At 29.4% G+C, this 14065-nt stretch overlaps 2 protein-coding genes across 2 annotated transcripts; both read left to right on the plus strand.

Moving 5' to 3' along the window:
- Positions 1–495: 495 nt before the first annotated feature.
- On the plus strand, positions 496–885 carry LOC108330009 (zinc finger protein 6). Its single transcript, XM_017564449.1, has one exon. The coding sequence runs from the start codon at positions 496–498 to the stop codon at positions 883–885; it is 390 nt and encodes a 129-aa protein (XP_017419938.1).
- Positions 886–6318: 5433 nt separating this feature from the next.
- LOC108324574 (uncharacterized) lies at positions 6319–11434 on the plus strand. The gene is made up of 6 exons (XM_017557517.2): positions 6319–6559; positions 7647–7776; positions 7898–7956; positions 8040–9848; positions 10244–10404; positions 10685–11434. Exons 2-6 carry the CDS (start codon positions 7677–7679, stop codon positions 11289–11291), a joined length of 2736 nt encoding a protein of 911 aa, XP_017413006.1. The 5' UTR covers positions 6319–6559; positions 7647–7676; the 3' UTR covers positions 11292–11434.
- Positions 11435–14065: the final 2631 nt, after the last annotated feature.

Raw genomic sequence — 14065 nt, forward strand, 5'->3', positions numbered from 1 at the left:
CCACTCCTACCCAGTACAGGTTTAAATTTATTTTTTACTTGTACCTAATGTATCCGAATTTACGTACAAAGGATAGAAATCATGCCAAATTTTTGTTTTCACATTAGTATATTATCTATCCTATTTATTATTTTGACATGTAAGTCACATATGAATCCAATCACCTCCCCCACAGATAGTAAATTGAATAGAAAGAAATGAATTGAATTTATACAGACATTTTTATTTTTATTATTTTTGTTATTGTTGAGATAAAAGAAAGGAGAAAATATCGGGGTCATGAATTAGATTTTACCTAATATACCGGGGGCCCAAACTGCAGACCATTTCATAAATAGACACGAAAGCATCTCTCGATCCCCAATCACTGCTACAGATACACATATTATTATAATAATAATAATAATAATATTTGGTTCAAACTTAGTATGGTATTATCTGTCATTTATAATCAGCAAACTAACTCCTTAATTTCATGTCTCAAAACATTCATCCATGAAGCTGTTTGGTTTCTCCTTGAACTTGAAGGCTGCCATAGCCGGTGAAGATGGTGCAAAGAGGTTCCACTGCCGATACTGTCGCCGCCAGTTCACAAATTCTCAAGCACTTGGAGGGCACCAAAATGCGCACAGGAGGGAACGTGCTAAGCTAGCCCAGTTCAAATACCTTCTCAATCTTCGACAACAACATGGCCATAGGTTTAAAGCACCATACAACAACGGACCAAAAGGGTGTTTGGTTCCTCATCCAAATAGCTCACCCAACGTTAGTGTTGGTAGTGCAACTAGTGCAGCTTTGTTTCAATTTCATGGTGCAGGCACACTGCTCCAGCAAGTTCCAGCGCGTGACCATGACGTGGATGTGGATCTCAACCTCAGACTCTAGCTTCCTCCTCACACAACTTCAACTCAACTTCCCTTCGTACCAGGTGAGATAATTAGCCCATACTTTTTTCTTTTAATTAGGTCTTTGTAGTACTTTCTTTCTTTAAGGAAACACCTATAGCTTTTTTCATGTATACCTTATACAAAATGTTCAAAAAGAAGTGTGGATGTTATAGCCAATGTATAATTTGTGTTAACAAGTTTTTTTTGCTTTCTTTTCTTTGTGAATCACTAGCTGGCTTTTTAAGAAATTGGACGTACGTGATTCGGAGGATGGGGACGTCATGACTTAGATATTGATTCATCACTGTCTATGCAGTTTGATTTTCCTTTAGAAGTTTCCAATTTTGTTTCTATGATGCGTCAAAGTTTGTAAATTTCCTGTGATTATAGCTTAACTGTCATGGTTTGGATTTGAAATACTTGCACCAAATATAAGTAATATATCCGAGATACACATCCTCTGCAACCAAAAGATGGAAATGATTCGTTAGATGTTTGGAGAATGAATTGTCTTACGATGTTGTATTGTCTCAGTCTTAACTAATTAAGGTGTCATCGGCTAACAAGATAATTTTTCATTTAATTTATAAAACTAATTCAAGTTTAATGAATTTTAGTTTAGTTAAAATTATGAAACATATTCTTAAGGTTTTACTGTGGATTGTACGGTTGATAAGCTGTGTTAACCAGAATTCTGAGTATAGCTGTGAGTACCTTCTCTTTTCCTTTTGAGTTTTTATGAACATACAATATTCTATTACTTTACAATTCACTTTTTTTTTCTCACCTCTCTTTATATTTTTTAAGAAAATTACATTAGACGACTCAGTTATGAAAAACCTACTTCTATTGGTGTATATATGTAAGAGTATATGATTGGGTTAAAATAACAGTCTATTATTTCTTTTACAGTATTTGAGAAAAGAATCTGAATGATATATATCTATATATATAGGCTTTTGTACCATAATAGGCAAAAACGAGGGAGAGATTACGAGAATAGGCAAAAAAAAAATTAATTACGAAAATAGGCAAGTCGTGAGGGGTCCAAACGACTTTTAATGAAGAAGTCGTGCCTTCCTGTACGATTTCACACCGTTCATTTGACCAGTGTTGAAGTCGTGTACCCCAAAAACGACTTTAGAGCATGGTAATCGATTACGAGAGACTTGTAATCGATAACAAAGTCATTTTTCATAAAAAAAAAAAAAAAAAATTAAAGTTGTGTGCGGGGTTAACGACTTCTCTTATTGAAGTCGTGCACCCCCTCCCATTCTTATTTTTTATATTTTTTAATTTTTTTATTAATTAAAATCATTTATAATTTGTAAATAATATTTTTAAATGTATTTAATATAATTAAAATTATATCTAATTAATAATTAAATTTTTTAATATTATTAAATAAATAAATTTTATAATTTTAATTATTTTTGTAATTAAATTAAATTTTTTATAAAATAATTTTAATTAAATAATTTATAACTATAATTATTGTAATTATGTAATTGAAATTGAAAAATAATTATATTTTATTATAATTTATTTTTTTGAATTTTTATGATTATAGAATATCTTTTAACAAATTATAATTAATTAATAATTTTTTTTTCGCTATAAACTATTTAATTAATAAAAATACTAAATTATTTAGTTTCTCCTTCAAAGTAAGGTACATTTTAGTCCTCCTCCTTCAAATAACCTTAATTTTTGGTCAAAATGTACCTTACTTTGATAGAAGGACTAAAAACAAATTCGCTTGATAGTTTAGGCACTAAAAACATATTTAATCTAATTAATTATAATAAAAAATAATTTATAATAAAATAAAATAAGTTTATACGTTTTTATTTATGTAATCACAATAATTATGGTTAGAAATTATTTAATTGAAATATCTTTTATAAAAAATTAATTTAATTACAAAAATAATTAAAACCATAAAATATATTTATTTAATGATATTAAAAAACTTTAATTATTGATTATGTATAATGTAAAATGTTTTATATACATTTAAATATATTATATAAAACTTATAAATCTTTTTAAATAATAAAAAACTAAAGAAATAAAAGTGTGAAGGGGGTTCACGACTTTAAGTAAAGAAGTCGTCAATCCCCAAACGTTTTCAACTTTTAAAATTTTTTATTATTTTAAATTGTTTATAATAATTTTTTTTTATTAATTAATTATAATTCAAAAAAAGGTATAATATAATAATTAAAATTCATAAAATTAAATTATAATGAAATATAATTTTTAAATATTAATTACATATAATTTATATTATTTTAAATATATTTAAAAAAATTATTTATTAATTATAAATCATTTTAATTAATAAATAAATTAAAAATTTAAAAGAGGTAAAAGTGTGTGGCGGTGCACGACTTCTCATATTAAAGTCGTCATCCCCGGTACAATTTCAATACTTTTATTATTTTTAACGAAAAAAAGACGTGGTAATCGATTACAGTGTTTGGTAATCAATTACAACAACATGAATTTGTTTTTGGGATGCACGACTTCAACACTGATCAAATGAACAGTGTGAAGTCGTGCAGGGGCACGACTTCTTCGTTAAAGCTTTTGATTGTACACATATTTGGCAGTGTGAAGTTGTGCAGTGTGAAGTTGTGCATAGGTTGTAATTAAAGCTTTTGATTTTACACATATTTGGATATGTAACATAATAGTAGTAATTATATGTACTCTTTGCAAACATAGGCAAGCGTGTGAATGAGTTTTCTTGTGTCTGAGATGATTGATTAATCTCTTTGAATGATTAAAGCAAAGCATTTTGTGGTTGATATTGTATATGGATGATAAACTTGTATGATCTGCAGGTGTGTTCTGTCGTCAAAAAGGTATCTTTGCTTTTGGGCATCGTTATCTCAAACACAAACAGAATAATGTCTGATACAGAAATAGTGAAAGAAGCTTCTACTTTTTACCTCCACTCAGTGTTGAACGATTTCTCTCTTACAAAATTCGAGTTTTCGTTTTCGTTTCTACGTATTATAAAATAAATATTTATCTTTTAAAAACATCAACGTGTATGATTAAATTAATAATGAATATAGTCTAAAATCATGTTCAGACAATGACAATTAACATTCGCGCGCTTGAAAAAAAGCCCTAATTGAAGTTGATGAAAAAAATACTGTTAACATCGATAGAATAACAGTCTTTATATACTTAAATAGAAAATATGACTAACATCTAATATTAGTTAAAAAAATTACCCTAATTAATATCAACTAAAAAATATTCACTGATATCAATTGGAAAACAGTATCACTGATATCATCGATAAACTCTGATCACCTTCGATTAAAAATAGTTATACCCCTTTTGCTTGAAAAAACCCTAATTGATGTTGATGAAAAACAATTCTAACTTATATTTTAATTAATCTTATGCAAATTTTATACTTAACTCTCATTTCATAAGCTTGAATTACTATTATTATTATTTTGCTGAGTCATTCTAGCAAGCAACTTTTTCAAGTGTACATCTAGTTTCACTTAAACCCACTCAATGAAATATTGAAGATGGTCTTAATATTTTTAGAATAAATTACATTTGATCATTAAACCAAGATATGGACTTAGCTTCCAAAATCTTAATCAAGACGAGTTTTTTCAACAAGCCTCAACCTTATTTTTCAAGCCCAGATTGAATCGAGGGCTTAGGCTTTCAATTTTCGGCACGAATTAAATATAACATTTTAGCTTAATCTAATTAAGACTTGATTTACGTTTTGTCCATAAAAACTTGTAAATATTGGGGTTTGATTGAACTTTAACAACATTTTATTAATTCTGAATTAGACCTAGATTTTGAATTAAATTTTCAACATACTTAAATTTGAATTTTCTTAAAATTTAATCTAGATTGGACCAAATATTCCCATTATATAAAGGATTTCATTTTATAAACTCTTTAAAGCTTGTTGCTTTTTAAAATACCCAAAATATAAAAAAAAACAAAGGTACTAGAATAAGTAGTTTTCGTTTTATTTAATTTTTCAAAAGAATTTATAGTAGGACAAAAGTTCGACATGGGTATATATATATATATATATATATATATATATATATATATATATATATATATATATATATATATATATATATATAAAACAATTGTACACTGTTAATTTATTTATCCATATGAAAATACACGTAGACCTGAATAGTTTATAAAAAAAAAGTATTAAAAAAAAATTTAGATAACAAATTATCTTAAAAATAATTTAAATAAAATTGTATACTAAATTATTACTAAAAGCAAAATAATTTTTTTTTAAAATAAAATTCAAATAAATTGCATCATTAAGTATAAATTTAAATAAACTATTCTAAATAAAATAAAATAAAACATAAATTTATAAAATTAAATTCTTTATAGTTATTTAATTTTTAGTTTTATATTATCACCAATAAAAATCAATGATACCATTCTATCAAATGTTATAGCTTAAATTCAATCAATTTGATCCAAATAAATGTCCAATATAATATACCTTATCAATTAAACATATATTATTTTAAATAAATTAAATTTTAAAACTAGATTTTAATTTTTACATTTTTTTCAGTATAGAAATTTTTACATTATTAATTAATTAAAATCATCGTAGATTTCACTATTAAATTAACTTACATTTTGGTACCTGCGTTGCACAACTTATTTTATTGTTGAAATTTATGATCAATGTTTAGAAATTTTGACGTAAAGTTGTTTTTAATTACGAACAAGTTCTTTAAAAAAAATGTCAATTCACTTTAGCGACAAAGGTAAAACGATAAATGGCTAAGAAAATTAAATATATATAAAGATAAAATAAAAGGATTTAACTTGGAATAGTCGAGGGAGATTGTTTTGCAATTAAAAAAAATATATACATTATTTAATTTTAATTTATGGAGCTAAAGTAAATAGCCATTTAATGTTGTAATAATTTTATTACGTTTTTGAACTATTATTGGTTAAACATATCTAATAAGTGTTATATATATATTATTATTCTTGTGCAAATATCTATAATTCATTTTAAAATAGAGTTTTAACTCTTTAAAAATTAACTTTATACATGTCAAATCCGAAAATGAAGTATTTTAAAAGAAGAATGCAACTTAATAATGTTATTACAAAAATTAAAGGTGAAAGAAAAAGATGTTGTATCTCACTCTAAATCATATTATATATTCTAACAAGATTTTATATATTTTGATATTCCAATCATATTGTATATTTTTTAAAAACAAATTAGGGTGACCTAATTTAAAAGAGACACAAAACGAAGATGTTGTACACGTGGCAGTGAGTCAAACAATGGACCATGTATCCGAGTTAGGAATTTGAAATGTTATCGCTCGCAGAGAGACGTTAGAAAGTTTCCCATTTTCTCACATTCAATAATGGCAAAAAGGCCTCTCTTTTTCAAACTAAAAATTTCTTTGAAAATAAAAAGCATTTAATTTGTGTTTCCCTTTACTACTGGAACGTTGAACTGCACGATCTCACTGGAGCTGGCACTTCCTTCTTCAGTTCACCTCAAATTTGATGCATTTACTGACCCGTTTCCCATGTATGCCAATACAAACATCTTTATAGTGTTGTAAACATCGCAATGCTTTGTTCATTCATCTCGCCTTCTCAAGGTAAGCTCTTACTCGAATGCCACTGTAAAGTTTGCGCTTTTCTTCGTTTTCTTTGACGGGTTCATGTCCTTTTTTTTTTACTGGCTTTTGAATTTTTTTGTGTTTCTATTTGGCTACTGCTGTTTTGACGATTAGTCAAGTTGGATGCACATGTCATATGTATCAGTTGTGCTGTTTTGTTTCGTTTCACTTCTGGGTTGTTCAATGGCCTCAATTTGGCTTTGTGAGGTATCTATTTGTTGCTGTCATTGTAATTGATGAGATTTTTAGAGGTAACAACATCGCATCATAGATAAGTAATGCTTGTATGTAAGCAGATGTTTCCTTTTTTCCACTAAAAGATGTGAGTTTTTCTTAGATATTTATGGCCAGTAAAAAGCTTTTATTTTTTTCTCTATTCATACTCGAACTTTTTTTTCCATTAAGAATGATATGTTTGTACTTGATTTTAGCTCAAATTTAGTATATAGGATTTCTCGGTTATTCCACGTGATCAGTTGTATCGAGTTTGGAACCGTGTGAGATTCTATTGTCCGAGAAGTAAAAAAAAAGAATCATGGTTTTGACTCTAGTAACACGATGATCAAAGAGATTTGATCCAATCGTGTCCTGTTGCTTTACCATCGAAAGAAACTTAGAGATGATCATCTGAAATTTTTGTCGTTTTGTTTTTATGTAATGATTTGCTTTGGATTGCATTAGTTAATAATCGATTGATTCAATCAGTTATCCTGCGTGTTGCTATTGAGATTGAATCATGCTTTCCTAGTAAGTCATTCTATGTTTGGAAGAATGAAATAGCAGTAACTGTCAATGTTTGGATCATTGAATTTCTAGGATGAAATGGAATGGAAACTCAAGGATTGTATTATGTTCTTCAATACCTCTTTCTTAATTGTTTATTTTGCTACTCAGACAATTGATTAAACGATTTCCTCCTTTCCACTATATAACATCGGTGTGGTAATTTTATTGCATCCCTTTGCATTCCATCTATTTCGAAACTCATCTTAAATTTAGGTGGATTATAGATTATATTTATGGCTCGACTAACAGCATTCACCTTTCTTTTTGTTTCATCGTTTAGCTTGAAGGTTTATTAAATTCTGCTTTGAAAATGAGAGTTCAGAAAGAAGGAGCAAAAGATGAAGGTGGCTTTTTCCACATGTTTGACTGGACCTCAAAATCACGGAAGAAATTATTTTCAACCACGCCGGGTACCTCAAAATTTGATGAATGGTTTATGTCTCTTGTCAATTGTTGTACTTGTATACAGATTTATCGGTCTATAACTGATTGTGTTTTGCTTTTGGTCTCTTTTTTCTTCACAATTGGCAGAGTCCTTGAAACAAAGAAGAAAAGTTGATGGCAACTTGGCAACTATGCTTCCCTATCTGGTATCACTATATACTGTGCTCCAAAATATTATTTTATATAATTTGTGATGAAGTTTTAGCTGTTACTTGTTTAATCCTTTCAGGTGGACGAAGATGATGAAATTGGAATAGGGGGAAGTATTAGAGATAGTGGTGATCATAGCTGTGCTACTTCTGTTATAGATTCTGAAGTATGTGGAACAAGGGCCCCTGGTGTAGTTGCCAGGCTTATGGGATTGGATTCAATGCCGTTTTCTAGTTTTTCTGATCCATATTCTACCCCATATTTTGACAGCCAATGCATTCAAGATGTGCAGTACTGGAGGAAAAATCTCAATCATCTTCATGATCATCAGATTCTATATTCTGGAAAGTTGGTTGAAAAAGCTGAGGGAACCTCTAGGAACTTCATGGAGAAGCCTCTACAGACCCGTAGCAGGCCGATTGAAAAGTTTCAAACAGAAGTAATGCCTCCCAAATCAGCTAAATCTATTCCCCTTACTCACCATAAACTTTTGTCCCCAATTAAGAATCCTGGCTTTGTTCCATCAAATAATGCTACATACATAATGGAAGCTGCAGCAAGAATTATTGAACCTGGACGCCAAGCTGCTACAAAGGCTAAAGCACCTCTGGTAACATCATCAACAGTATCATTGAGGGTCAGAGACCTTAAAGAAAAAGAGGCTTCACAAAAGGGACAACTAATTAGTTCATCTTCAGAGACCTCTAGAGTTAGAGATACAAAAGGAAAAAGAGAAACCTCTCTAAGAACTAGTAGGCTTTCTGAAACTTCTCATAGGTTGTCTGAGTCTAATGATGCCAAATATCTAAACGGACAATCTTTGAACAAAAGTTGGAACGGAGTTGTGGATACACCTATCAGATCATCTACTCAAGTAGAAGAAGATTGTTATTCAAAAAATAAAGGGAAGTCTATATCACTTGCAATCCAAGCAAAAGTGAATGTTCAAAGAAGGGAAGGCTTGAGTTTTAGTAGTGGAAAAAGTTTAGTGGAGCAGAGAGAGCAATGTGACACTAAAAACTCCCAGAAGCCTCTGAAGGCGAATGTTCAAAAAGGTTTGCACATGAAATCCTCTGGTCAAGATGCTTCTAGTGTTCTCAGGCAGAATAATCAGAAACAGAATTGTCCAATGGATAAAGACAAACTACCATCAAAGCCATTGGTTTCCAATTCACAAGGTAGAAAAGTTGTCACTGGGGATTCTTCTAGTGGACGTCATAGAAGCTCTAGTAATAAATCCGTAGCAAAATCTAAAGCTGGGCCCAAAAAACCATCAACGAGTGTTTCAGACAGTGAAAAGGAAGTCTTGTATACTCGTACAAACAATTTCCCAAGGAAGAAGAGGTCTACAGACAGGGACTGGAATGATAGGGTTGTTGATAATTTATTCATCGACAAATCACAGAAGCCTGTTCAGTCTAATGTAGTTAGTAATAAATGCCATGGTGAGGCTGAAGAAGTAAAAAAGAAAGACATGGATGTAGTTTCCTTCACATTTACCATGCCCTTGACAAGAAGCAATTCTGGTTTTGAGACACCTGGCCTAAATTCCTTGGATCAGCATATTAGAAGAGTGTTGGTTGATACTGAAACTGATAATGCAGGGTCTCCTGTAGGATACAGTGCAGTTGGTGGTGATGCCTTGGGTATTCTTTTGGATCAGAAGTTGAGGGAGTTAACATATGGAATTGGGGACTCTTGTGATGACTCTCTCAAAGCAAGGTCACCCTACAGCACTGCACCAAAAGTTGCAGGGTCACCCACCCTTTATTCAGTTAACCTCTTTCCAGGGTTGCAACAGAAGAAAGATCAAGACATAATGTCGACAGATAAATTATTCAGTAGCCGCACCTGTCTTCCAGAACTATCATCCCAGCATAGGCTTCGGGTATGTGAGAATATTTTAGCATTTGTTGTTATTATCCTTTTCCTATCATGAGTACATAATGGCAAGACTCTAGTTAAATTTCCACACTATGAGAAGTTAGGCTTGCTTACATTATGGTTAAATTTGGAAGTTAATTCCCCATTTCCCAAGAAGAAAAAGGTCGTCGGGGTTTCGCTATGGTCCCTTTTTAGTTAATTCAAATCACAAATGACAATTTTTTATGCAGTTAATGTGGAACTGAATTTGGGGTGTTAAAGTAAAATACAAAAAAAAGTAACACAATACAATTGAAAGAATCAATAGCATTGTATTGTAGAATCAGCGTAACTTTGGTAGGAGGCATAATATTCCTTATGATAACCATTGAACGTTAATCAGCTCAACATATTTTACAGCTTGATAAGATGGAGGAGTGTGAGATGAATCCTATGGAAGCAGGGTTATTCAATTCAGGACAGCCGAGTCCAATATCTGTTCTTGACCCTTCTTTTTCCACTGAAAGCTGTGAATCTCCATTCAGCGCAAATGCTTCCAGTTCAGAAGACCAAAAATGGAGGTAAAAGTGGCATCATGCTTCTGCTTGAGCATAGACAATATATTATTTCTTCTAAAATAAGTCATTTAATGAGTCAGAAGAACATAACTGTCTTTGGTTTTAGAAATAAAACATCTGATTTTTTTTTAAAACACTTGCTTTAGAAACAATTTTCAAAACTGAATAGATTTTGAATGTGAGATTGGTTAGTCAGCAGTGTAGAACTATTCTATAAAACAATTTTGAAAACTAAAAAGGTACATACATGGCCGTGATCACTACTGACAGTATCTACTTTCAGGAAGCAAGTTGTGGGCTCAGGAAGTGGCTATAGAGACTTGTTTGATTCAGCATCAGCTTGGACCATGCTAAGGAAACAATCAAGTACATGTTCCCAAATGAAGATTGGACAATCAAGCACATGGGAGTTAGAGTATGTAAATGATATATTGTGTAATGTGGAGTTGATGTACATGGACTTTTCTCTTGGCAGAGCTCGTGAGATCGTGAACCCTCATCTGTTCAACCAGTTGGAAAATCGAAGGGGAAGGTTTGAGAGTGATAGTGGTGAGTGCAGAATAAGAAGGAAAGTTATATTTGATTGTGTGAGTGAGTGCTTAGACTTGAGATGCAGGCGATATGTTGGTGGAGGTTACAAAATGTGGGCAAAAGGGGTTGCAATGGTGAGAAGAAATGAATGGTTGGCAAAGGAAGTGTGGAAGGAAATTTCAAGTTGGAGAGATATGAGGGACTCAATGGTGGATGAACTGGTAGATAGGGACATGAGCATCCAATATGGACAATGGCTAGATTTTGAGGTTGATACTTTTCAACTTGGTGCAGTAATTGAAGACCAAATATTTGATTCTTTGGTTGATGACTTCGTTGCAGAAATCCTGCAACTGTAAAACCACACCTCAATCAATGGCTGTGTGATTGATTTTTAGCATTTTACCATTGAATTAGAATAGTTACTGTGTTGCATATAACTTGAACAAGATGTCTCTGGTTTTATATTTATTTATGAGAGACAATAGTGTTACAGTATAAATCATAGTAGTGGAGTGGAATTGTCTTGTTAAAAAATATAACAAGTAGAACTTTCTTATTTAAAAATGGTATCATTTAATATCTTCTATCTGCTGAAATCTTAGTCGAGGATTGATATGTATATATGGAAAAAAATATAATCGAATCCACCGCTTGGAGCAAGAATGTCACATTCATTAGTTGAATAGAAAGTTAAAACATTTTTAAGCTTATAGACAGGCAGCTTTGAAAATTCTAATTTTACCTTTGAGTTTCGGAACGTCTAATCCGGAAATATTTCGAATACATACAATCCCAACCTTCTAGATGCTATAACTCCTTTGTATTCTAAATTATATAATTAAAAGTGTAAAATAAAATTTGAAATTGTATAATTTAAAATATAAAATTTATATTCCAACTTATATAATCTAAAATAAAAGAATTCATTTTCAATGGTATTAACCTTTCAATAAATGGGTGACCAACTAAATTTTATATTATGGTTGTGAAATGTGTATATTATATTCAATGAAAATACATTTTTATTAGAATTTGGCTTGTTTATCAATTTAAAAAGATATTCATATTTTATTGTGTCATATATATTCGACTGAATATTAGATTTGTATTTTATATATTTTTTATCCTTTTTATATTTTAAGAAGACAAGTCTTTCTTCTAGATTCATTAGTAGTCTTGTTAAATTTTATAATTATATAAACAAACTCAAAATGAAATGTAATTTTTCTAACCCATTCAATTATTACATAAAAAAATATTTAATTAATTATAAAATTATTTGTGTAATCTTCCTTTATTACTTTATTGACAAAAAAAAATCGAACACAAAATTTGATTTTACTAGAGAATTCATGCTAAGAGAATAATATTCCATTTTACAATATAATCACTCTAACATAATATCTCCACCACTCAATACCTCAATAATAATAATAATACTAAAAATTATTAAAAAAATAATCTAATAAATTAAAAACAAAATTAAAATAATAAAACTAAAAAACAAAAAATCAACGGGATTTCGAAATCTATCGAATTTCGGCCTTAACTTTTTCTCATCGGATTTCCAAATCCGTGAATTTTTTAAACGAATTTTAACATCTGATTTGCTTCTTAAGCTTCAAAATGCAGAGAAATCAACTTTAACCATGTTAAAACGCTTACACGTGATTCTGTTCCAAGAAGAACATTCGTAAGCACTAATTACTGTTTACCTATCTTTTCCTTTTGTTTTCTTCATCATTTACTGAGAAGTAGATTCGTTCATTTGGTGGTGCAGGAAGAACTCTTGGAGATGCAAAGAGAAGCACTCTTTAGATAAAATAAAGGAGATTCTGTTGATAGAGGACATGGGTCAAGTGCGGCAGGGTAGCAGATGAAGATAAAGGAAGACGATAAAGACAAAAATGTCTTTGCATCTCGCCTAGGAAAGTCTATGGAGAAAATATGGAAGTGCAAAAAAAAAAACGCCCTTATAAATAACTCTTTCACATTTTCCGAAATTACTTCCTAAGTTACATAATATAAGGGAATTTCGGTAGTTTGTCATGTAAATTTGTTATTCTTAGGGCTAACTATCTTTTTAATCTTGAAATTCAAAGTAATTTTGGTTTTAAATTTTCAAAATTTTTAAGGTTCTTAAGTTCCTCAAAATTAAAAAAAGAAAAATTAATACGATTTTATCTATAAACACTCCTGAAATTTAATGTTTAGGAATTAAGATTATAGTTTTTTTTTTTCAATTTTAAGGAACCAAACGAACTTTTCTAAATTTAGGTAATTAAAATTAAAATAACCCAAATTGAATGGGAAAACGTAATTAAATCTAATTTTTATTTCTCCCTCTACAATTTTTAACTAAAACTTTAAATTATTACTTTTTATTATATAGCCTGTCTATTACAAACGATAGTCTGCACCTATAAAGATTATATTCTCTAAAGTGAACAAATAAGAGTTAAAAATAAAATATTTTACTTTAATGTCCAAATAATTAATTTAAAAAGTGATTTAATTAAAATTAAAATAGATATAATAATAAATATTTACACATTTTATTTTAAATTAAATTAAATAAATTTCAATCTTATTACAATAATTTTAATTATATTAAATTTGTTTAAATTTTATCATTACTAATTAATATAATTGAAGATATGTTTGATATTTAGAAATTATTCAAGTGAAAATGTCAATATATATTAGCATTGAAAAAACAATTACGAAACAAAAAGAAAAACTTATTCTACGGATAGATAATTGCATATTAACAATAGCTTTTTTATCAAATAAACACATAATAATTAATGAACATCAAATATGTGTTCCATTACCCGTTAACAAAATTTAGATAAAATTAATATAGAACTGTAATTTTTCATTTCTTATTATATTATAAACAAAACATAACAATTGTTAAACCAACTATTTAACCTAAAATCAAAGAATACCCCTTTCCTTTATTGAGTTAAATTTGAAGAAAGTGAAAATTATGCAGAATGTAAATTAAATAAAAAACCTCACCTCAATTTTTACTAAAATGAAATAATATTGTGAAATTTATAATTAAATATGAAGTTTAAAACATAAATTACGATTTAATGTTCTATTTTTAATGGTAGTACCAAAG

The sequence above is a fragment of the Vigna angularis genome, chromosome 1 (genome assembly GCF_016808095.1).
Source record: "Vigna angularis cultivar LongXiaoDou No.4 chromosome 1, ASM1680809v1, whole genome shotgun sequence".
NCBI classification, from domain to species: domain Eukaryota; kingdom Viridiplantae; phylum Streptophyta; class Magnoliopsida; order Fabales; family Fabaceae; genus Vigna; species Vigna angularis.

Coding starts and splice junctions, on each gene's coding strand:
- LOC108324574 (XM_017557517.2), top strand. CDS start 7,677: ATGAGAGTTCAGAAAGAAGGAGCAAAAGATGAAGGTGGCTTTTTCCAC. Junction 7,957..8,039: donor CAACTATGCTTCCCTATCTG/GTATCACTATAT, acceptor TAATCCTTTCAG/GTGGACGAAGATGATGAAAT. Junction 9,849..10,243: donor CATCCCAGCATAGGCTTCGG/GTATGTGAGAAT, acceptor CATATTTTACAG/CTTGATAAGATGGAGGAGTG.
- LOC108330009 (XM_017564449.1), top strand. CDS start 496: ATGAAGCTGTTTGGTTTCTCCTTGAACTTGAAGGCTGCCATAGCCGGT.